Source organism: Megalops cyprinoides, chromosome 3 (assembly GCF_013368585.1).
Source record: "Megalops cyprinoides isolate fMegCyp1 chromosome 3, fMegCyp1.pri, whole genome shotgun sequence".
Lineage (NCBI taxonomy): Eukaryota > Metazoa > Chordata > Actinopteri > Elopiformes > Megalopidae > Megalops > Megalops cyprinoides.
Genome location: NC_050585.1, coordinates 31,644,714 through 31,666,513, shown reverse-complemented (window position 1 = coordinate 31,666,513; position 21,800 = coordinate 31,644,714). Strand labels below are relative to the sequence as shown.

Here is a 21,800-nt window from a genome sequence, read left to right as displayed (position 1 = left end):
CATAAGAACATAAGAACATAAGAACATATGATGACGAGAACAGGCCATTCGGCCCAACTAAGCTCGCCATTTCTTAATTAAAGAGTATCCAAAACTGCATCAAGTCTGGACTTGAACACAGCAAGGGTCTCTGCCTCAACTACATGACCTGGCAACCTATTCCATGTATTGATAACTCTTTGTGTAAAATAATATTTCCTTACATCAGTGCGGAACTTACTCTTAACTAGTTTCCATTTATGTCCTCTTGTTTTACAGACTGAACTCACCCTAAAGAATCTATTATAGTTAACCTTATTGATTCCTTTTATAAATTTAAATACCTCAATTAAATCACCCCTAAGCCTCCTCTCGCTTAATCTAAATAGGTTAAGTGACTTGAGTCTTTCCTCATAGCATTTATATTTCATGCCAGGAACTAATTTAGTTGACCTTCTTTGAACCTTTTCTAAAGCTTCAGTATCTTTTTTATAGTGCGGTGCCCAGAACTGCACACAGTATTCCAGGTGCGGTCTGACTAAGGCATTGTATAATTTTAATATAACCTCTTTAGATTTATACTCAATAGTTTTGGCTATATATCCCAGCATCCTGTTGGCCTTTTTTACTGCTACAGCACACTGCCTAGATCCTGTTAAGCTTGGGTCAACCATTACTCCCAAGTCCTTTTCAAAATGAGCACATTCTAGTTTTTTTCCACCCATGAAGTAGTCTTGTTTAAGGTTCTTAACTGTAGCTGGCCTACTACTGCTAAAGAATTAAACTCCGTGGGTGAGAAATCAAGAAAGGAAAAAGTATTCATATTGGAAAAAGTGTTGATTTAGTACTGATTTAATCCAATGCCAAAAGTGGACCCCACTGGTCTGAATACAGTCAACTAGTTATGCAACCCTTTCATTTGTATATAAAATGTATTTAAACCATCATTAATGCACTATTATGGGGTTATTAATAAGGATACTATATTCCATGTAATTTCTGTACACTCATGTATGAGGATATATAAAAGCATCAGGTCTCTTCAGTGTTTTGTGTTTCCTGACATTTTCTTCTTGTCAACAGCTTCTCCTAAGAGTGGTCTTTTTGTCACAAGGTGGCATACTCGTCCCAGCAGTGAGAAAGAGAGTTTTCATTCCACCCAGTCTGTTGAGCACATGCTTCCACACAGGTGTGCTTCCTGAACTCTTTTTTTCTTCAGCAGGAGAAAGTTTAGTTTCAGTTACCACATGTCCACATTTTCCACATTTAGGGCTCCACCATGAATCTGCTTCCTACAACCAATCAGTTTTTTCAATGAATTATTCAATTCAAAAATCAACAAGCTAATCCTTCAGCCAAATTCCATTTTCAAAGAAATTGGCAATAGAGTACTTCATGAACACATTAGTAGTCTGAGAACTCATCGATAGCTCTATAACAAATACATGTTTCTTACCTAATGTAATCTTAGAGCCTTGATAATTTTCTGTTTTCAGAATTCAGACTAGAGATGAATTAAAACTGCACTTGAGCCATTGCAACCTTGCTGGGATAGAGAACCAGTATACGGAGGAGAGTCCCAGATGAAGTCTGGCAAACCCTGCTCTAAGGTTTTATTGAATATTGCAGAATGTGGTTTAATTACTTGTTATGATGATTCCAGCAGCAAATCTAAAAAAGTCATCTCATCCAAGCCATCCTGTCCACAGATGTGATGTCCTTTTGACCCTTTGAATTCATGATTAGGGTTTTACTTTGGACAAAACTGCCTTTTGGAAGAGATTATTCTGTCTGAAGCCAGTCCCTTCTGTCTTCCAGACAAACTCACATCTCAGAATCGCAAGTGACAATCTGAAAACAATGAACTGGGAACTAAAATAGATTGGAACACTGAAATAAAAATGAAAAACCTTTTTTTAAAAAACAGGAAAAGATATATATATTTTCCAACAAATGTTACAGTTTGCCATGAATTCAATTATTGTAACAGAAGTTATTCAGCAGAATACAGTAAATAATGTTTTTAATGCATAATAAAACAAATTAAATGCCCATGAAACCCTTCCCCCTCCAAATCCTATAAACCTAACACAGTTGCACTCTCTATACACTAGTTTGAGCATAACAGCATAGCACAATATAAACATAACACTAACATGTGTGCATGTGGACCTGCCATTTCAGTTATACCCTGGAATGATGCATTTTTATATGTTAATTCTTTTTAACAGTGTTATAAAACAAACCATAAATCCAAATATTCACCATTACAACATACAGTTTTACATGTAAACTCTTTTCTACCTCTTATTAACGAAGTGCATGTGAGACCCAGAATGAATGTGTCATCACAAAGGCAAGAGGGTCATGGGGTCAGAATACAGCCTATCATATTCATAAGGCATGCTAACCCATGCATGGAACCGGTACATCTCTGACAAAACATCAGCATCAATACATTACAGGAATATTCATACCTAACTGTGGACCACAAGGCATTGAAGCATACCAAGGTGTTCCATAATTAAAAACATATTTTAACTATATTGTGCAATGATTATTCACAAAGGTTTAATTACCCCAGAAGGCATGCCTCTTCTAATTGTTTTTTTATTGAAAAAAGAAAGCCTTAGAAAAAGAATATCAAAACCAGGGACTTTGGTGGTACAACAGAAAAATTATAGCCAGTATACCAAAAATACTGAGCTTTTTGTGTCATGCACTGTACTTTCACAGTTCTGATATGCTCTAGTCTTCCAATGTTTGGATTTCAGAATCGCCACATTTTCACAGCATAAAGCATACCTTGCTGGAAAAGCAACCTTTTGAGCAAATCTCCTCACTTTTAAGAAAGGACATTCCGTTCACTCTTCCCCCCCCTCCCCTCACCCCCCAAGGCTGATTTCTCAAGAACTTGCCGGCATTTTGACAGTCCTCCATCCTCCCTTGGTACAGTGACTCTGAGAGTGACAAGCCAGTTCTCAAACAGGTTTTCCCACACAGAGCAAGTGCCTGATGGTTAGGAAGGTGTGATTGTTCAGCCAGATAGTTTGCTCCAGCGAGAGCACTTTCAGTTAAGTATCTGCAACAACGTTCGTTGCAAGTGCTGAGCGTAGCACGAGAAGATGATATTTCTGGCTTGAGCAGTAATGAGGGCCAGTTTCACCCAGGCTGGCTTTCTGCTTGGCTTTATTTGAGCTCCATTGAGCTAAGTGATTACAGTGTGAATGCCCTGTGTTGAGCTGTTCAGGTTAATGGATGGTTCTGTTTTTCTTTCAGTACCATACAGACAGCCTGTTCTCAATACCAGTACAAATCCTTCTTCTTTTCTGGCACTTGTATTCCTAAAAGAGCACAAGAAAACAGACCATCATGCATCTACATTGCAAATAAGTGGAGACAAGGAGACCCGGAAATTGCCTCTCAATCTGCTACTGTTGTCAAATAATTACATTTATGTTGCTAGATAAATACTAGACATTGATGCATGGTGCATAGAGTGCATTATCAGAGGTATTTCCCTTCACTCACAGAATGCTACAATGGCTTGGGTCACTATTATGTCATAAATTCAGTATTGCAATGCCAGGTATCGAATTAGGAAAGCAACATTAAATTCCCGATTTCACAATCAACCATATATAGGACCTCCCGGCTAAAAAACTATTGATGCAATGATTAACAATTTCAGTGATTCCAGGTGGTGGTTTCTATACATTATTTATTGCTGTTATTAATACTATTCCACATAATCAGCAAGCACCTTTGTCTAAAATCAATCATTAATAAGTGATGAAATGAATTTTGCCAATCTGTTTCCCATGAGAGGGTTCCTTTCTGCATGTACCCCGCCCCCCCAAAAAAAAGATGCTGCCATGCTAGTATCAGCTTCCCTCACCAGCCTAAAAGGAGGTTTTGGCTTATGTAAAGGATGAGGGAAGCAACTGAACACTGTTGAAAAGCCAGGTTTCAAAGTCAACACTTGAAATGGAAAATTTTGAAAAACTGGGCATTTTAACAAAAGAAATCATTATGGAAATGTATTCTTTTGAACATGTGTCCATTTTTAAAATGTGGAACCAGGAAGCAGGATTTAAATTGCGGCCCCCAAAGATGGTAACATTACTAGTGGTAACTGAGTGGTACCTGAGTTCCCAGGTCCAAGAGGGTCTCTGAACGCACCACTAGGGTTCCATCCAGGAGCAAGCTCTGGTTTGGAGGCTGAAGCCATGGCAGCGCCACCCACTGGCCGGTCACTGTGCAGCAGGTTGAGGAAGGAGTTGGCGTACTGCCGCTCGACTGCCCCGGGGCCCTCGGCTGGCACAGGCTGGGGATACACCATTGTGGGGAGTCCGAAACTGTCGCCCGGCCTGGGGGCAAAGGACCACAGAGCGGGCGGCTGGCCACTGGAGCTTGTGATCACCCCAGGGTGTGTGTGCGGGTCATCTGCTGCTGTGAGCTGGAGCCGTCCTGCAGAGCTGGGGGGGAAGCCGGCCTCCGACCAGGAAGGAGCAGGGAAAACCCATTGCGCTGGAGTAGGCTCCTCTGAAATACGAGGAAACATTTCAGTTGTTCAGTGTGTGTATGTGTGTGTGTGTGTGTGTGTGTATGTGTGTGTGTGTTTGTGTGTGTATGTGTGTGTGTGTTTGCGTGTGTGTGTGTGTGTGTGTGTGTGTGTGTGTGTGCGCACGCGCATGTGTGTCCATGCACGCATGTATGTCTCACCAGCTTTGGGGCTTCGTCGGCTGCTCTTGTTCTTGGTGCTGAGGTCCTTGGGCTTGTTGGCCTTGTTGAGGGCACGGGAGAAGTGCTCGTCCACCACACTGTTGATGTCACCCTGGAAGTAGGTGAAAAGGATGCTCTGGGACTGTTCCTCGGTCCTTGCAGCCACGGGGCTGCCAGGCTTCTCCTCCATCACTAGGCCTCTGCAGGTCCTGTGGAAGCAGACACGCTGTAGATCACCGCCATGGCCCTTTCTCCATTCGTTCTGCAGTCATGCCATTCCTCTTCCTCTTGCACCTAATGACACTCACCTGCTTTCTTTCTCTGGTGATAGCAGTGGACAGGATCCCTATTAGCAAATAATGGACAGCTTTGAATCATTTGATTGACATTGCCACTCCAGAGACTGATTTAGAGCAAATGCAGGACCTAACACTGACAGTTCAAAGTAAACAGAACAAATGAAAAGTCACTGTAGAGGGTATACTGTGGTCATACTGCAAAGGAGAAATCAGAGCCCCCTTTTTTTCTTCCTATACCGCAATGTACAGTTAAATATGCTCCTGTGCCTTGTGTTGTATCTGTGGCCATGGACTTCAGCTACTGAGCATTAATTTAGATCCCTATTTGCTAATAGGGATCCTGTCCACTGCTATCACCGGAGAAAGAAAGCAGTCGTATTAATGATTTAAAATAAAAGCTCAAAAATAATTTAAACAACCAAGACATTTACTTTTTGCAGTCACGAACAGACCATAGCATTTTCCTTATGTTTGGTCCAGGAGAAGTGGTGAGTGCAGTGTATCAATAGGAAACACTGACTGATATTCGTCGGCAGTGGTTAAGTCTTTTTATTGTGCGTTTTTTTAACCACACACTGTTTACGATGGGCGCTCTATTAGCGAACGTGGCAAGATATTCTTCCAGAGTGTAGACATAGAAAAAGTTGTATTATTTAGGCTACTGAACTCATTTTACACTGTAATTGTGTGGGCACGTTTTCTGTTGCATTTCAACAATCTAGTTCAGGTCGTTGTGACAACTCCTTTTTTACGCGCAACTTTAAGTCATCAACGCGGAAAAGTTTACAATGTAATCCTACTTAATAAATACAAGTTTTACAGCATATAAAAATTCAATAACTATTTCCATAACCTCCCCACCGATTTATGCGCTTACAAAGCTGTTCATTAAAATAATGCAAACAATGTTGCCTAGCAAATTAATCATTTATTTGACAGTGTACTTATAATTCCCTTACCTGAAACAGGTGTGATTTTCAGCGGAGTAGATTAAACTATTTATGTTGTTCTACAAATCGACGATACCGGTCATGTCGTGCTAACCAAGAAGTTTCTTTGGCAACTGCCGAGTCTTAAAGTACCTGAAGCGCTCCTTCGCGCGGGTGCGTCTGAAGCTGAATTTCGAGTTTTTCAAGGTACAACAAAATCTCAGTCCAGCCTGCTCTCTGATTGGAGAAGTCGCTTCTCTGAACACGCCCTCTCGGTGTAAAAACTTGTGCATGAGATGCGAAATGCCGAAGTGCACCGAGAGCTGAAACTGTTTTGAATAGAATGCGCTCTAGCTCGTTTGACCGGAACAAAAAAATATCCAAACGATCACTAGTCACATGTTCCTTTAAAAGCTGGAGTGGATGATTATTTTTACTGTTGGATAGCAACTCAGTTTTTAGGTTATGGAACAAGAATTATTTTACATTTCACACAGTCATTTGGCAGACGTCCTTACTTGGGCATACTTACAAGGCATAATAATGCAAAAAGTTGCATAATATCGCCAGAAGAACAGTCTACATACAGAACATAACTGTTCTGACCTCAGTTAAACAGAGGTGAGGTGAGCATGTATCACACTGTACTCCACTAATCAGTGTTATTGGCAGTCAGGACAGCATAGCAGCTCGTAAACTGCCAGTGGAAGCTAAATACCCACTGCTTAAGAATCTGCATCTTGGCAAAAGAGGCAGGAGAAGTGACTGAAATGTCCCAGCAGAGTGGCCTGGTCAGTATGCTGCTTGTAGATAGATAGGACACATTCCTTGCCTGCCCAGCAGGCTAGCTGTGGTGTTTTGAGACTGGTGTGAGTCTTCACTGAGAGCCAGTGGAGGAAGACTAGCAGAGGTGAGACAGGAACGTTTTGGGAGGTCGTAGGCCAGCCGAACAGAAACGTTCTGGATGAGATGCAGAGGCGTCCCTTACCAAAACAGGGGGAGCAGCAAGGACAGACATGCAGTAAGATCAGGCGGTAAAGCAATTTTACTGCTACAAGAGTAAAATGTACATGTGCAGCTGGAGAACAGGAAAGAATTTCCTTTGCATTTATTTTGACTGACAATGAACATTGTGCAAAATGTGAAGGAAGATGAGTGTAAGCTGTTTTCAAACAAGCCTTACTGCCCAAAACATTGTATGTTCAGGTATGGCTCGTCATCAGCAGACCATGACCAGGAGTCTAGCGGGGCATTTTTCACTTTGTTCCACAGGGGTAAGTTGGGTTTACATCAGGGTCCCTCCTCAGATCACTCAACTGCAAAATCTGGCAACCCATCAAGCATGTGTAAATTGCAAAGCTATCTCCAGTAAGAGTTGACCCTGTCCTCCAATCAGTTTTCACTCTCCTGGTGAGAACTGCAGAGTGAAAAATAGTCATTGTCAGCACACAACCGTATCAGAAGATTGCGCTTGCCTCGTTTCAGTGCTCCTGTGTGAATGTGAAGGCCATGTCATGGTCCAGACAGCTTCATACACAGCTGGCAAACCCAACATCAGGGTGAAAAGCGGGAGCAAAGAAAAAAAGTTATATCTCCTAAATGCATCAAAGGAAGCAAGAGATCTAAAAGCACTTACCCACTGCAATGCCTCAATCACAGTCTATTTCACAGAAAGGGATATATCCAATGGCAGCTGTTACAGTGGGCTATAACTGAGGACATAATTGCAAACATTAAGGTCACACAGGAGAGGGAAGAGTTTTGCAAGATTGCCTTCCTCATTACATGATTTATGTATTCATTTGGAGCAGAGAAAATGAGTATAATAAAGAAGCAGGTGAATGAATGAAGCACATAGTGAATTTGCTGTTTTATTGAGACAGTATTACACCACCCCTTCAAGCAACCATCTTCATTTCATAATTAAATTAATCTGATCTCAAATCTGTCATTTTTAGGGATGAAGAATTGGCTATACACAAAATAAAACCAAGAGGTTTGTATAAGTCTGTTAGGTATTGGGTAGGTAGGTATTTGCAATCATGAGAAAGCAAAAGCTAATATTACACTTTAAGTCCAGAAGAGATTCCTTGTTGATACTGTAGCCCCTTTATTTTTGGTCACGACATACGAAATTCCACACAGTCAACGTCATTCGACAAATACAAAACACTCCGATATGAGTCTGACACAAAAATATCTACCAATCCTCCCCGACTACATGGATTTATACAAGTACAAAACACACGAAACAGGCACTGCTCAGCGTAAGTCAATGCCTTGGTTTAAGAAGGAAAAAAGAGGGAGGGCTTTATGGAGGGAAAGGTGTAAAACCAGTGCAAGGCTTCAGATCACCACAACTGCCAATATCATGCAAATTCACCTTAACCAGTTCACACACCAGCTCTCTAGTGTCCCATTCTTCTGCATCAGCCTCTTCCACCACCTGCAGATTTGTACTGAGATCATGGATGGAACAAATCAAACAAAGTCGAACAGAATGACCTGTCCTACTGTTTTGGTGGTGGCCTTCTCATCTAGTTATGATGGACAGAGAAATGGACAGCTGACTGTTTGTAAGGAACAGACAGATGGACAGACTCTGGTTGATACTGTATGAGGGACAGACAGGTGAACGATCTCTGGCTGACTGTTTATAAGGTACAGACAGATGGACAGTCTCTGGTTGATTATGACTCTTCGTTCTCATCATCACTTCCCGCCAGGCTGCTGTCGGTGGAATCAGCTTCCGCTGCCTCCGATGGTCTGGCGCCGTTCCCCACGGACTCCACTGCCCCCTCTCCCTCCCCGTTCCCCGTCTCTGGCTTCGGCGGCGCCGCGCCTGATCCCTCCGGTGCGCTGGCTGTGGGGGCCCCCTGGGCCGGACCTTTGTCTGCTCCGTCAGCGGAGTCGCCCCCGGCCGCCCCTTTCCCCTTGGCTCCTTCCAGGAAGCTGGACCACCCCTTTAGCCTCTCCTCTCGCTCGCGGGTCGTTTCCTCCACCTGCAGACAAGTGCAAATGTAACCCTGTTATCATTAACCATTAACAGGGCACACAACCCCCTGTCACTGTTACCCATTACAGACAGCACATACAGTCCCCTGTCACTGTTACCCATTACAGACAGCACATACAGTCCCCTGTCACTGTTACCCATTACAGACAACACACACAACCCCCTGTCACTGATACCCATTACAGACAGCATATACAGTCCCCGGTCACTGTTACCCATTACAGACAGCATGTACAGTCCCCAGTCACTGATACCCATTACAGACAGCACACACAACCCCCTGTCACTGATACCCATTACAGACAGCATATACAGTCCCCCGTCACTGTTACCCATTACAGACAGCATATACAGTCCCCGGTCACTGTTACCCATTACAGACAGCATATACAGTCCCCCGTCACTGTTACCCATTACAGACAGCATATACAGTCCCCGGTCACTGTTACCCATTACAGACAGCATATACAGCCACGGGTCACTGTTGCCTATTACAGACAGCACATACAGTCCCCAGTCACTGTTACCCATTACACACAGGATATACAGTCCCCGGTCACTGTTACCCATTACAGACAGCATATACAGTCCCCGGTCACTGTTACCCATTACAGACAGCACATACAGCTCCCTGTCACTGTTACCCATTACAGACAGCATACACAGTCCCCCGTCACTGTTACCCATTACAGACAGCATACACAGTCCCCGGTCACTGTTACCCATTACAGACAGCACATACAGCCCCTTGACAGTACATGTGATGAAAGAAGCATCCACGGAGTCAAGGAAATATTCTGTAAATGTGTGTGCATCTGGTGACATTCCCCTGCAGACACGGTAGCAACCTTTAATCTGAGTTCTGGGCAAAGGTCCTGTGTATCAGTCCGGTTGCTACCTGGTAGTCTGTGGAGCCGTCCCACAGCTCAACCAAAAGCTTCCTGCCCCCGAACCAGCGCCCATTCAGTGCCACCTGGCACATGTCAGCATGCTCCAGCTCCTTGAATGCCACCGAGGCCACTCCATCAGGGTGTCTCTGAGGGACACAGTCACACAGGGGAGCAATCAAAGAGGGGTCTATTCTGACACCAACAAGTGCAGATTTAACACAATACCAGCTGTGATGGGACAAACAAGCATTGTAATATAATATATTAGAGTAGACTGGGTCAGGGATGCCTAATGAACATTCAAGGATTAACATGCAGAATCTAGGCAAGACCACTGTGCTCATCTCCCACTCCCTCAGTACAACTCTATTCTACTTCCCTGTGTTGCAAGCAATCGGCTTGACGTACAGTGGCCTCACACCCTGATCTCTTAGTGAGGGCTTAGCAGACATCAAGCTTAAGACCCTGTATGTAGAGGCTGGTTGATACTTCTCACAAAATACACAGAAGGGGAGAATTTCAGACATACACTTAACAATTAAATGAAACTAAAACAAACATGAGCAGTTTCGGGAACAGGTGAAGGCTACTCCTTCACCCCACAGCCCTGTCAAAGGCACCCAATCCCACCTGTATGTTCTCCCTGTCCAGGACCATTGTTATAGAAAACAAATATGTGTCCTCATTCCAAGACGTTATTAGAAGCGTCGCAGTGGCCACCTCAGGACTAATTCGAGTCCCTCCGGCAGTGACACTCACGTCGAAGATGATGACCTTCTTCACCTGGCCGAACTTCTCGCACTCGGTCCGCAGGTCTTCTCGGATCTCGTTCAGCACCAGGGGATCCTCCTGAGGAGACGACAGGCCAATGGGGAGTGAAGCGCAACTCCTTAACCCCACACTCCTTTCGGCATCCTACCTTTGCTGTACACGGTGTTAAGAGGTGCAGCTCATTAAAACACAAGCTTGCCCCTTATATTAAAGATATGTGAAGATGTTCTGAGTATTTTATTTGAACCAGGGGATCCTCCTGAGGAGACGACAGGCCAACGGGGAGTGAAGCGCAACTCCTTCACCCCACACTCCTTTCGGCATCCTACCTTTGCTGTACACGGTGTTAAGAGGTGCAGCTCATTAAAACACAAGCTTGCCCCTTATATTAAAGATATGTGAAGATGTTCTGAGTATTTTATTTGAAGCATGGACATTGAGAATAGGTTGCATAATTTAAATGTGACAAGGTTTCATAAAAACAGAGTAATGCTTTAGGCAATGACTTTCAACATGGAATAGTTTGGCATCTCTTCTCTATGCAGTTGCCTTGAATTTCATGGAAGGGCTACTAAGAAAGGGAACCTAATGATCAGCTTCAGGTTCGCTGTACGAGTATTTCTGTCAGGTCACATAAACCACATTTTCATTTAACGTTTAGGCAAAATGCACTCAGAAAGGTGACCTTATATTTTCATGCAATCAATCAAATACTTCACTGCAATCACGACAGGAATGCAAGCCTTTTCATGACTTATCTTGTCTGTGCTTTGTTTTGAAAAGAACACGGCAAGCTTAGTAACATGTTAAAGCTGTTCTGTATACAGTATCTCAGAGCCCACTCCAGCTCCCCCATAGAGATATCCCTGTTTCTGGAGGCTAGGGTGAGGATGGCACCGTGAGAGTAATAAAGTGGGTTGGGTGAAAAGTCGAATACGTTGTATGCTTTTGCCGTGAAGGGATTAAAATACTTGGCTTTGGTTCAAGAATGCTGCTTGAAACCACAGTGCGTGAGTTAATGATCTGGCAACTGAGGGCTGGGGGCTTGCGGACGTGTCCTGTGTGCCAGTCACCGCGTTCAGTGGCAGGGGACAGTGGGCTGCCGCCCTGCCTCGGGGGACAGGGGTCAGGTTACACAGGAATGGGATGACTTTGGGCACGCGTGTGCAAGGAGCCACGCGTGCAGCATCAGCCCCCCCCCCCCCACCTGGAAGCACCTGGGACGGGGACCGCACCGACTGCCTGCGAAGCTGCTGTCCCCACTGCAGCCTTGTTCTGCAGCCACGCCCGGATTCCTGGCAGTCGCAGCGCCCGCAAGGGGCAGCCACGTCAGACGGAATGTGACTAAACCTGACGAGATGGCCAGTGAATCTGTGCAACGGGGATGAGTAAAACTCGGGCTCCACCAAGCATTAAACCTGAGCATTTCCTTCCTGCTTTTGCTCAGGCCAATCAACACTTCCCTGTTCTCCACAGTGAAGCACTAATCAACCATTAGTGAGGCAGTAAGGCAGTTTACCGTTTTGTGAAACACAACTTTACCCGTTGCTGCTTTTGGTCTGGAGATAACCTGTTAGACTCTCCTGTAACTTTTGCGTGTATAAGACCCAAAGTATGTGAGCAAAGTTCCATATAAATTTAGACATGAAGACTCACAAAGAAAAGTGGAATAATTGGAAAAGGGGAAGAGTAAGCAGGAATAACAAAGCAAATAAATAGCAAATAAATCAATTTGGGGAGCAATGTGCAGCCCCAGCTGGAAGCTGAGGAAGTAGTTATGGATTCTCAACCAACCACCCATTTCAAACAACTGGCATCAAGGTTGCACCGAGTATAATACGGAACTTCAACAGGATGGACTCTTATGAATTGCTGACAAAGCCGAACTCTGTGAATACAATAATGTGAAGATGTGCTGGGGACGGCAGGACATTATCTTGGAGCTTGGTTTCAGAGTCTCAGTTTCAGCGTGCAAGCAGCCTACGGCAGCCTAGGGGGTCCAACTCGGGTCTGTGGGCTATCAAACATCACTCACAGCAGGAATGCTATCCCACGCTGAGCCAGTCCATCACACCAGCGCACCCTGGGCATGCATTCGCCCCCTAATTATGTGTCTGACTCCAATCTGTACCTGCATTTCAAAGCATGACCCCCACCACCACCACCATAACCCCCAGGAGGCTGGGGCACTAATCCAGGGCCACTGACAGAGTGCAGCGCTCACCTCAAAGTCCCTGGGGTGGAACATGTTCTTGATGATGAGCACGCGCTCGTGCCTCTTCCTCAGGTCGCCTTGCTTCTCTGGCCGCCAGTCCAGCTGCCTGCACACACCGGCAGGGAGAGAGGGGGGAAGCAGGCGTCACATATCACGTTAGCATAGCCGTCGCTATGTCGTGTCGTCAATCTGCTAGAAGGAAAACGCTAGCTTTGCGACTCTTGCATTCTGAATAGGACTGTGACCTAGGATTGCTGAGTAGAGCAGAGACAAAACTAGGAATGAAGACACTCAAAGCGATATGTACGAGCACTAAGCATGTGACAGGAGCACAGCCCTTTCTGCGGGGCGTGTAATTTCTGGAGTGTGTTTTGCATCTGTCCGAGGAGCCTACTTCTGTTGCTGCTGCATCTTCTTGCGGTACTCCTTGCTCTTCTTCTTCTTCTTGCTGGCGTCGTACTGGCCCTTGAGCTGGAAGCGCGCCGCCTCCACGTGCAGCTGGTAGCCTCTGATCTCCGACTCGTCCAGCAGCCGCTCCGCCAGCGCCACCGACTCCCTCTGCCGCGGGGAGCACATTCAGAGCGATACTGCAGCCTGCGCCACATGCACATAATCACACGCACACACACAGACACGCTCTCGCAATCTCTCTCACACACACACACAATCGCACACGTACATGCAAAAACACACATAAACACACAGAATCAAATGCATACACACACACACAACCACATGCATACACACAATCACACACATGCACACGCAAACACACACACATACACACAATCACATGCACACAAACTCACGCCCGCACGCACGCATGCATGCACGCACGCACACACGCAAGCAAGCACATGTATGGACTCACATGTGCTCACATACAAAAACATACAACCCCACATGCACACATAAACAACCTCACAATTCAGGCTTCGTTAAGCTGATTATGGCAGTGAGTGCCACTGGATCAATGACCATGTCTGTGTGCACAATATACTGCAATTATTGTCAATGCTGCAATCAAGAAAATTGTTCAATTAAGTCATTCACATGTCTCTGCAATTAGAGGCTTATGTGTAAATAATGGAAAATTCGATTTAACAGTGTAAATGGATGAGCGGGAGGCTTTTGTCTCTAACCTTGCAAACTACTTTGCTACTGTTCCCTGTCTTATTCTGTAACTTTCATTCAGGTGAAGTAACTACTGATAACTAGCTGTTGTAACTAGCTGTTATGGTGCTTACACCCATCTAAACATCCTATAATGTTCATGACCATGACATAGCATGTTCACTCCAAAAAGGTTGGCTTTCACCATTCACCTTCTTCCTTGTAGACACAGCTTATTGGACAGCTAACATCAGCATCATAAGTACTGCTGTTAACAACAAAAAATTTTGTTTTTCTTTTCTCAAACACACAAACCAAGAACTGTGATTAAGGTGATTACATGTTCCAATACTCCTACACTAATGCAAATAAGACAGGAGTACTCCACATATCCTTGCTGTCATTATCTTTACTGCAATTAAAAGTTTAAGTGCAATAGAATAATCAATTTAAGGTGTTGACCTGACTTTTGCCTATCTCTGAGTATTATTCACAATAAAATCGCAGTATTAATGAGCAGGTAAACGTAGCCATTGTTTCATCAGGAGTCTCACTTCACTACTCATTCCAGCTACCACCAGCAGGTGGCAGTAACCCGAGGATCACCTGCATGGACCAATGCTCTATCACAGTGTTTCTCAACCCTCTCCTGGAGTACCCCCTGCCCTGCATGTTCTACATCTCTCCCTGCTCCAACACAGCTGATTCAAATGATCAACCCGTTATGAACTCCTGAAGCTGCTTAATAACAAACTGATCAATTGAATCAGCTGTGTTGGAGCAGGGAGAGATCTAAAACATGCAGGGCAGGGGGTCCTCCAGGAGAGGGTTGAGAAACACTGCTCTATCAGACCGAGGCTAAAGGTGCACAGCACAGTCTGCCCCCTTTCAGCTTCCCCCTGCTACAGTCACTCACCTTCAGATAGCAGCACAGTCCATCCCCTTTCAGGTTCCCCTCGTTGTCTTTGTACAGCTTCACTTTGTACTGCTCTGTGAGGGGGTCTTTCATGATGATGCCACACTTGGACATGAACTCCACAAATTCATCAGGGGTGATGTCCAGGGGCAAGCCTGGAGAGGAGAAACATGGCACTCACACACCAGAGATGGGGGTTCGCTCAAAGACACAAACAGCAGCTGAGCCACGTCATTCAGAACTTTGCAGGCCAGTGGAAAATCTAAGGGAGGTACTAAAAAACATCCTAACTGTACAGTTCTGTTCCATAAGCAAGTTGCTTACCAAACATCCTAATCCAGGGCCACATACGCTGACATGTTATGTACTGCTTATCTACACCGCTGAACACTTACTGAAGAAACTCTTGTTAAGTAACTTGCTCAAGACCCCAGTAATGATTTGAGCCAACAACTTGCTGAGCACAAGTCCAGTTTCTTTCTCACTACAACTATACACAAATATTCACAAATAAGAAGTCTTATCTTTAATCAGGCTCAGACTGGATTGATGGTTTCAGATGTTTAATTAGGATTTTGTGAAATCATATTCAGTACTTCTGGAGATTCATGAAGCTGTGTATTGTAGGCCTGTGACGTAAGATACCATATGATCCTTTGTTACTTCACCAGGTGAAGTAAGACTATGGAGGTTTCAGCATGAAAATTTAACTTCCCCAGCAGTGCCTTTTTCCACCACCGGATGGCACTGCTTGGCCAAACTTGACCAGCGTTCGCTGCTAACTGGAATGCCCCCTCAAAATGTCAAGCATGTATTTACTACGGATTTCAAGCCGCTGAGGTGCATTGCAATGACAGAGCAGTCTACCATGCAGAAGACTTGGGCTAAACTGTGTTGTATGTGCGGCTGCCCCACCACCACACATCAGCGCTCGCAATGGCAACACCTACCTGACACATAGACATTTGTGTTCTTGTCTTGGTCGACGTCAAACCAGCCTGGAAAGGTGATAATGTTTTAAGCCATATTTTTCAAATTTTTCAAATTTTACATAACAGCCTGTGATATAGAACATAAGAACACCCATGAACATTGATGTAGCTCTGCATACCTGGGTCTGCTTTCCTCTTCTCTCCTTTCTGTTTCCCTTCTTTGGCCTGCCCTGCACCTGCGCTCTGCCCTGTGTTCAAGGCCTGTGGCGGTGGTTTCTCAGCCTCTGCAGGCTTCGCCGCAGTGTCCGCCTCAGCTGCCCCTGAAACCGAGGGGTCCTGCTCCCCATCTTCATTGAATCCATAGTTAGCTTGGTAGGCTGCCAGGAAGTCCTCCGTTATCTGCGCGCATGGAGTAAGAACAACGACCGTTACATCGAAATCCACAAAACTGAGGCCGTGACAGAGGCATAATCGCAGCCAGACGTACTTTCGGAAACCACGCCTTCTTGTCGTGGTCCCAGTCGTAAACGGTGCCGTCCTCCGGATCCACGTACGTGTTGGGATCCTCTCCGTCCTCCCCTCGCTGGCCATAGAGCTGCTGCAGCCGCAGCTGCTCCACAAACTCCTTATTTTTGTCTGAGTCCCCACTCATCTGCGCTATCAGAATGATAAGCAAAACGACAACACATTTCAGCGCAAAGGGAGAGCACAAGCAGTACGGAAAAGCAGCAGCGAGTAAATGCATACCCACAACTGCACTGTTTAGAATTGCTTAGTTTTACGTGCCACTCCAGAGCATTGTGTTTCACAGTATCTTGCTACTCACTCGTACAGGAAAAAGCATTTTTCATTTTAAATCATACACTGAGAAAATAATTTCGGGGCACATTCACATTCATTTTGTTACCATACGGTCTGAAAACTATACATAGATTTAATGCAGAATTAAAATTCGGGTATGTAAAAAACGGGGTTGTGTTACTCAGCTTGACTGCACTAAATGGACTTCATGACCATTGCAATTGGGTGTTCACAGTCTAGTCTAAAGTAATTTATATAATGAACAACAGTCAACAATCAGGAAAATGCTGTGAGCGTATTACGAAGTCCTATGTCTTTTTCCGTACATACGGAATCTCTTGTTGAGATACAGTGCCCTGCATACGCTTACAGACCCTTGACCAATTCTCGCATAAAAACATTTTCAAACATGAACTACTGTAACCTTAAAATAATCGACTTTGAGTTTCAGTATTCTAAATATCACACCAAACTAAATTTCAACGTATCATTTATAATTCAGTAAAATGTGAGAACTGATCAAAGGTCTAAATACTTTTGCAAGACACTGTGTATTGCCACGCTGCAGAATATGCATTCGCAACGCGAAAAAAGTTCAGCTGGTTACAACGACGCCTGTTACATCAAACGACAAAACACGACCCATGCCTCATAATGGTCAATCTGCAACAGCACAGTTATGTTTTACTTTTGGTCACATTTTTGCCTCCGGTTTTCATTTTTCATAGACCACCTGTTCTGCTAAGGGTTTTATCGCAAGACCATACAACACAATTGAGTCCTGAGTCAGACTTAGCCTATAAAGTAATCGTTAAATCAAACTTTACCATAGGTTAATGAATACGAGTAGATGATTCTTTACATTTTCACTTCAACAAACTATATCAAACACTAGGTAGCTGGCTCTCTTACAGAAACTCTAGCTAACCTGATAGCCAGACAGTTAGCTAGCTAAAGATAGCTAAGTAGCCATTTGCTTAAAAAAATCTAATCAAAAACTCTAAATTACAGATTGTTGGATTGGGCTCTTGGTAGATGTTTTCAAATATAACGTTAGACTAGCTAGACTAGTTGGACTAACTAGCTAACGAATGCGTTAGCCGTTTAGTTAAGTGAGAAAAATAGCACGTTGAAGCAGATATGGATGTCTGCGTTGGACAGGAATTGGATTCACAATGAACCTCATTGTAAAATCGAAGACGTACAAACTCAGGGAAATAAAAAATAGATTATTTCTCATTTAGCCGCTAGAACCATACCTTAGCACGGGTATTCTTGAGACGTAATATACACTTCCGGGGTCAAAGAATAACTTCCTGTAACATACCGTAGAATAGCAGTGTGAAGTCTAGATCTACATTGCTGATCTGGAATCAGATAATCCAACCCTAGTTCGATTGTAACCACTATGAGTAAAATGACCTCAATCTGATCCTGGGTCAGTTAAATAACTATTCCGTGCACAGCATAACCGTAAGAAATTTTACAAACTGCAATGTTAGAGAATGTGTTTTGGGAGTAGCTCATGTCGCTGTTGTTTGTGTATGCTATGTATAGTATTAATTACGTCATTATTGTGAACTTTCTTTTTACATTTGACTTCATGTGAAATGGCAGACTGACCAATATTTCAAGAGGTAATTGAAATAATTCATTTCGCAGCTGGCCACTCACCTCCTAAGTGATTCTTTTTTGTTCATTTTTTGGGTTTGTTTGTTAATCTGTTTTGTCTGTATTCTCTTAGTCAGAACACATTACTTGTATTGTATGTTAGGTGTTGGGCTTCCACTAAATTTGTTGCAATAGAATTGAATCAGGAGCTGATTTGTTATTATGAATACACTAATGAATTTGAACAGGTTTATTGTTTATGCAGATGTATCTGCTGTATATTATGGTGATTAAAATGAACATATGGCAGCAATGCTGTGTACTGGTAAGAAACAGCTCATAACCAAAAGGTCACTGGTTTGATTTCCCAAGTGGGGCACTGCTGTTGTATGCCTGGGCCAGGTGTTGAAACCTAGTAAATATCTCAGTAAATTTCCTTCTCTGTTCTACATGGCATGTACAAATGTAAGCTATGGAAGTCACTCTAGATAAGAGCATCTGCTGGGATAATGTAACGAATCATGTTTTTTCAGTTAAAAAGAAAGATACAGAGCGTAGTTGCACGTTCATCAACGCTCACAGCACATACTCAGCACATACATGCAACTGTGTTCACCACAATCTTTATTTAAATACACGATTCACGATTTCTCAGACCATCACAGAATTATATAGGCAATGTACACAACAGACATTTACAAATTGCTGCAGTGATACTGTTTAGTATTATAGTACTGAAAAGCAAGGCAATGCAAAAGAATTTGCATCAGCTTTGTGCCCTCGCCCTCACTCCTCATCCACCCGTCTACCGGTGTCATCCTCTGGGTGGCTCTTCACGTCAGTGAGAGGCAGGGATGCTCTGGTGTTAGAGGTGGTGCCGTGGTCAGTGCTGGTGCACGGATGCGGTTGCCGGGGGCAGCGGGACTGACAGAGGCGGCGGGGGCAGAGGCAGCACAGCTGCCGGTTGAAGTGCCTGCGGAAGGATCGACTGAGCCAATAGAGGGCAAAGGGGTTGAGACAGGAGGAGCTGAAGGCCAGGGCCCGGCTCAGGAAGGTGGCCAGCAGGTGAGCGATGGAGGGGTCGATGGACTGATAATTGAAGGAGCGGTACAGGTACAGCAGGTGGTTGGGCAGCCAGCACAGGGCGAATAGAAGCACCAGCACCAGCACCGTCTTGGCCAAGCGCCGGCGAGATTCAATCTGTATACAACACAGACAGGCACAGTGATGCGGCAGACAGACACCTTGATGGGGACACGCTGTTCTCATCCTGTGTTGATTTGATTCAGGCAGCCTCCCCCAAATTCACAACAACAGGTTGCATTTATCTTGTCAAAATCACGCCCACTACTCTGTACCCCTTTGCCTGATGATACCCCCCCCCCCTCACCTGTTTTCGAACATGGGAGTGCTCCTCCCCAGGCATGCTGGAGCTGCTCCACATCAGCGTCCTGGCAATTAGGCAGTAATAGGTCGAAATGACAGTCAGCGGGACCAGGTAGAGGACCAAGAAATATGCCAGGGAGTGCATCTCCTGCCACCTTCTCCCTGACGGTGGCTGGGGTGCGCAGGTCTCCAGGGACCGGTTGGTCCCCGGCACAGTGAAGGAATAGAGGTCAGAGAAAATGGCCTCGGGGACAGCGAGGAGCATAGATACCACCCAGATGAGACCAGCCCAGCTACAGGTGCGCTGTTTGGCATTGGAGAGCTGCACATCCAGGGGCCTCACAACAGCCTGGTATCTTGAGAGCAGGACAGCAGTGTGCCAACACAATGAGTTTCCTTTGGTCATTAATCGTGTCATTTAAATATGAGTGCTATTTATGCCATTCTGGGTAGACACACACAAAGCTCATGTTTCCAAAGTGGGAGACCGTAGAATACCACTTTATTCTTCAGTTAATCTTATTGTTAATCCTGAAAATGAATTCTGTAAACATGTTCTGAAAGCAGCATGCTTTGGGTATATGGGTTTGAAGGTTTTCCATTTTATTATCCATTTATAGGGGTGTTTTCCCAGTATTACTGTAATGTATGCATTACATGGCACTGCCAATTGCCTTTAAGAAAATATTGCAATCAAATGTCTTTTGACATAATAAATTTGTAATGCATGAGATGAAATTCAGCAACTTCATGTGTGTGTAAAGCTCAGAAAGACTGCAACAAACGGACCGCTGAGACTTGTGATCTGGTGTACAAATGTCATTAATTCTCACACTTCAAACTAATTCCATCACTGAATCTCTAGTAGGGTGACAATGTTTTTTGGAGGCGTTTGTTGAATTATGACAATTAAAGCCACTTTCATAGAACAAATATTCTATTCTGATATATCACATTATCAAAATGTGCAGAATTACTTTGAAATATATTTTGATTTTGCAATTACCAGCAAATGACATATATAACCATATAATATATAACAACCTTAAATCGTTATAACCTTATTTTTTCATTACATGGATGTAGATTACCTAGATCTAGGTTTAGTTTAAATTGAATGTGTTTAAGTAGCCCGTGTGTTTTAATTTGAGATTTTAATATAATAACCATTTTTCCTCGATATATTATTTTAAAAAAATATTATGCTTACCTGTCCGCGCTTAGTGCCGTCAGCGTGAAAACAGATACTCCGACTGAGGTGAGCTGAATGAAGGAAATGATCTTACAGCCAACTCGACCGAACAACCAGGTGTCTGCCAAGTAGCGCGTCGTTTCCACTGGAACACATGTTATTAACAGCACAGTATCCCCGACCGCGAGGCTCGCGATGAAGATATTTGGCACTGTTTGCATGCTCTTGGCGGCGAAGAATACTTTAATCAGAGTGACATTCCCCAAAACCCCAACCACGATGGTCACGCTGTAGACCGTCAGCACAGTGCACAAAATAACGGATGACAGCGGTTCTTCCGAAGACTCGCCGCTGTCCAAAGTGCTGAAATTGTTTGCGTCTTCCATATTACCTGTTCGAGCCGGATATAAAGTCAGATCAAGTTAGTCCATTCTGGGAATATCTACCGTAGTATTATTTACTTTTTCAAATGCGTTTTTAAGAAACGCTTTAAAACTGAGACGTTGATAGTGTCCTGGTCATGTGTGGGCTGAGTGGGAGAGAGAGAACACTACTCTTGTAACCGTTTCTTTTGTGTACGGATGAGGATTTAGTCGGTGTGCTGACATGAAGCGCAAACTCAAGTGTCGCATAGCGCATCACCCAAATGAACCGAGAGAGAGATAGTATGGTAGAGTAAGACCTGGAGGAGGAACACTCGAAATTTGTTTCTTTTTTTCTCTTGTGTCAGCTGGTTGTATGACAACAGATTATTGCTATGTATTAAGTAATCTCTGAAATATAACTTTTGCTCCGGTCTGAACATTCTAAACACATTCTCCACATTCCTCGAAAGGAGACGTGTTATTTTGTAAGTCTTGCCTGCTTGCCTCATACAAAGCTCATAAATACATCGTATGTAAATGATACTGACACTTGAATTCCTTATATATGTGCTGTTAACATTGACATACAAATAAATGCAAGTGTGTTTTCGTTAATTTTTGGTGATGACTGAACGCGCCGAACTCTTTGTCAAGAAAAAA

The 21,800-nt window shown here is 44.0% G+C and overlaps 3 protein-coding genes across 6 annotated transcripts; all 3 read right to left on the bottom strand.

The window, feature by feature from the left end:
• Nucleotides 1-1,952: 1,952 nt before the first annotated feature.
• si:ch73-52f15.5 (uncharacterized protein LOC100150557 homolog) lies at nt 1,953-6,098 on the bottom strand. 3 transcript variants are annotated; one of them, XM_036525444.1, is made up of 5 exons: nt 5,963-6,098; nt 5,013-5,050; nt 4,705-4,930; nt 4,126-4,524; nt 1,953-3,323 (listed from the first exon to the last, which is right to left on the bottom strand). In XM_036525444.1, the coding sequence occupies exons 3-5, from the start codon at nt 4,892-4,894 to the stop codon at nt 3,280-3,282; spliced, it is 633 nt and encodes a 210-aa protein (XP_036381337.1). In that variant the 5' UTR covers nt 4,895-4,930; nt 5,013-5,050; nt 5,963-6,098; the 3' UTR covers nt 1,953-3,279. The 3 variants fall into 3 exon arrangements, with proteins under 3 accessions (XP_036381337.1, XP_036381336.1, XP_036381338.1); XM_036525443.1 differs by having other exon boundaries at nt 4,705-4,913; XM_036525445.1 differs by lacking the exon at nt 5,013-5,050 and having other exon boundaries at nt 4,705-4,913.
• Nucleotides 6,099-7,639: 1,541 nt separating this feature from the next.
• Nucleotides 7,640-17,885, bottom strand: htatsf1 (HIV-1 Tat specific factor 1). 2 transcript variants are annotated; one of them, XM_036524884.1, is made up of 10 exons: nt 17,846-17,885; nt 16,273-16,442; nt 15,965-16,184; nt 15,804-15,851; nt 14,854-15,008; nt 13,219-13,382; nt 12,834-12,930; nt 10,598-10,687; nt 9,847-9,984; nt 7,640-8,934 (listed from the first exon to the last, which is right to left on the bottom strand). In XM_036524884.1, exons 2-10 carry the CDS (start codon nt 16,435-16,437, stop codon nt 8,623-8,625), a joined length of 1,389 nt encoding a protein of 462 aa, XP_036380777.1. In that variant the 5' UTR covers nt 16,438-16,442; nt 17,846-17,885; the 3' UTR covers nt 7,640-8,622. The 2 variants fall into 2 exon arrangements, with proteins under 2 accessions (XP_036380777.1, XP_036380778.1); XM_036524885.1 differs by having other exon boundaries at nt 16,273-16,437; nt 17,846-17,879.
• Nucleotides 17,886-18,983: 1,098 nt separating this feature from the next.
• LOC118774461 (phe13-bombesin receptor-like) lies at nt 18,984-21,161 on the bottom strand. Its single transcript, XM_036523804.1, has 3 exons — nt 20,794-21,161; nt 19,588-19,939; nt 18,984-19,397 (listed from the first exon to the last, which is right to left on the bottom strand). Exons 1-3 carry the CDS (start codon nt 21,159-21,161, stop codon nt 18,984-18,986), a joined length of 1,134 nt encoding a protein of 377 aa, XP_036379697.1.
• Nucleotides 21,162-21,800: the final 639 nt, after the last annotated feature.

Coding starts and splice junctions, on each gene's coding strand:
- LOC118774461 (XM_036523804.1), bottom strand. CDS start 21,161: ATGGAAGACGCAAACAATTTCAGCACTTTGGACAGCGGCGAGTCTTCG. Junction 19,940..20,793: donor ACGGCACTAAGCGCGGACAG/GTAAGCATAATA, acceptor CCTGCTCTCAAG/ATACCAGGCTGTTGTGAGGC. Junction 19,398..19,587: donor ACTCCCATGTTCGAAAACAG/GTGAGGGGGGGG, acceptor TGTTGTATACAG/ATTGAATCTCGCCGGCGCTT.
- si:ch73-52f15.5 (XM_036525444.1), bottom strand. CDS start 4,894: ATGGAGGAGAAGCCTGGCAGCCCCGTGGCTGCAAGGACCGAGGAACAG. Junction 4,525..4,704: donor CCGACGAAGCCCCAAAGCTG/GTGAGACATACA, acceptor CTCGTATTTCAG/AGGAGCCTACTCCAGCGCAA. Junction 3,324..4,125: donor TCTTGGACCTGGGAACTCAG/GTACCACTCAGT, acceptor GTGCTCTTTTAG/GAATACAAGTGCCAGAAAAG.
- htatsf1 (XM_036524884.1), bottom strand. CDS start 16,437: ATGAGTGGGGACTCAGACAAAAATAAGGAGTTTGTGGAGCAGCTGCGG. Junction 12,931..13,218: donor AAGATGCAGCAGCAACAGAA/GTAGGCTCCTCG, acceptor CGGTGTGTGCAG/GCAGCTGGACTGGCGGCCAG. Junction 10,688..12,833: donor TCCACCCCAGGGACTTTGAG/GTGAGCGCTGCA, acceptor TCGTCTCCTCAG/GAGGATCCCCTGGTGCTGAA.